The following is a 2,065-nucleotide window of genomic DNA, read 5'->3' as shown; positions in this document are numbered from 1 at the left end:
TACAGCAGAGATGAAGTTTTTTTTTTGTCTTTGTTTCTTGGTGGTGACTTGTGGATTGTCTGTAGGTATAATCAGGGAATATAGTTTCCATGATCTACTATATGTAACCTGGACCGATGCTCAATGGCATTGCAGAAGATACTACAGAGATCTGGCTACTGTCACTACTACTGAAGAAAACCAAAGACTTGTATACACTGGAAAAAATGATTACTCAGCCTGGATTGGGTTGTATAGATCCGATGCAAACAGCCTCACCTGGAAATGGTCTGATGAAGAACCAATTTCTTTCTTAAATTGGGAAAGTGGTTGGCCATTGCCAGGTTCTGTGACTCCAGTAAAAAATTGTGCTGTTGTGTATAACGGAGTCTGGTATAACGATCCCTGTGACTCGAAAAGTAAATATTTCTACTGTTATAGATATTTGATTTTGGTAAACAAGCTTATGACATGGGAGGAGGCTCTTCAGTACTGCACCACAGAATACACTGGTTTGGCTTCTTTGGCCAATACGACACAAATATGGCAGGCAAACCAGGAGCTGGCGCTGACCCAAACTGACAGTGTGTGGGTCGCCCTGCGCTACATCGATGGAAAATGGTTCTGGCTGAGTGAAAGTCCTTTAGGGGTAGATTCTGGGACTGGAAATCCTCCAGATCCACTGGTTTCAATGCCATCATGTCCAGCTTTGCCTTATCGCTGTGGAGCAATCAACACCAAGACAAATGGCTTTGAGAACCGAGACTGCAACGAGAAGCTGAATGTCCTCTGCTGGAAGTGAGTCATAAACAGTTTAATACATTGTGTGAATATTAATCATATAATATCACTGTGTTTAGATGATCGGTTGCCTCATGGAACTGTGTAAAAGATTCACACTTGACACTTTAACACATAGAATGCATAGAATAATCCCTTTCTCTCTCAACAGGTAGTTATCCACAGATTGGTCTCTCCTTCAGGGTGAATGATATACTGTATATATATATGTGTACATATGAAATCTCAAACAAATGGCACAACCCTATATGCTATTAATTTGTATGTACAGAGTGTCTGGCTTTTTATTTAGAAGTACCTGTGTTTTGAAGATGTGATAAGATGTGAAGATGTGACTTTAAGGATAAATGGATGCCACCCGAAAAATTCTATTTTATGTATACAGTACTGTACTGTATTAACATTTTACTCCATTTTATAATTAATAATCATATATAAACTTCATTATATCAACATAAAACTCAACTAGTTCCCTATAATTTTTTTGGTCTATTGTGCTACCGGGAAAATCAGCCAAACAAATTAGTTTCTTCTGTAAAGCAGGGAATTACTGTACTTAAAAGGCCACAGCATATCTATCTATCTATCTATCTATCTATCTATCTATCTATCTATCTATCTATCTATCTATCTATCTATCTATCTATCTATCTATCTGCATTTTAAATTATTTATTTTAGACAGTAAGCTTAAGTCTATTTTTACTATTGAATGTACAAATATTGTTAATGTAAACATACAGCAAATATCTGTAATTAAATATTATACAAATAGAAAAACATCTGTCATTATTTATTTCACATATTATCCACGCCTATGGAAATCAATATTATACAGTTACGCAGTATAACAGAGCACCTGCATCACAGACAGGAATCTCATTCAGTGAGAACGAATGCCATTACTGAAGCAAGAAATGTATTGAACACGATTCAACAAGTCTCTTTTCACTGTAGCCACAGCTGCACCACCCGCATACATCATCTCTAACAGAAGCTTAGATATGAACCTTGAACATTTCCCCTGGGGATTGGGATTCAGACACTGTACATTTGCGCAAATTTGACAGGAAGGAAAACGCAAAAGATAAAATGGTCTTTGAAAAATCTTAACAGTTTCTTGCCAACTTTTCCTTACCATGTCCAGCTTTTCTTGAAAAAGTCTTGTAAATGACCTTGTAAGTATATCTTAAACCAAATTCGTTTCACCTGTCAGCCATTGTGGAATAGCTATTTTAGATTTTTTTAATAAAATAAATCAACACGAATATGTTTGAGGTTGTGAC

General features: G+C 36.4%; 1 protein-coding gene across 1 annotated transcript; it reads left to right on the top strand.

Moving 5' to 3' along the window:
- On the top strand, positions 1-1,351 carry LOC124396121 (C-type mannose receptor 2-like). The gene is made up of 2 exons (XM_046865125.1): positions 1-777; positions 932-1,351. Exons 1-2 carry the CDS (start codon positions 11-13, stop codon positions 933-935), a joined length of 771 nt encoding a protein of 256 aa, XP_046721081.1. The 5' UTR covers positions 1-10; the 3' UTR covers positions 936-1,351.
- Positions 1,352-2,065: the final 714 nt, after the last annotated feature.

Source organism: Silurus meridionalis, chromosome 13 (genome assembly GCF_014805685.1).
Source record: "Silurus meridionalis isolate SWU-2019-XX chromosome 13, ASM1480568v1, whole genome shotgun sequence".
NCBI lineage: Eukaryota > Metazoa > Chordata > Actinopteri > Siluriformes > Siluridae > Silurus > Silurus meridionalis.
Note: the sequence above shows the minus strand (reverse complement) of the source record. Positions and strands in the feature narration are given on the sequence as shown.

Excerpts from the sequence above, each read along its gene's own strand:
- LOC124396121 (XM_046865125.1), top strand. The coding sequence starts at position 11 with ATGAAGTTTTTTTTTTGTCTTTGTTTCTTGGTGGTGACTTGTGGATTG.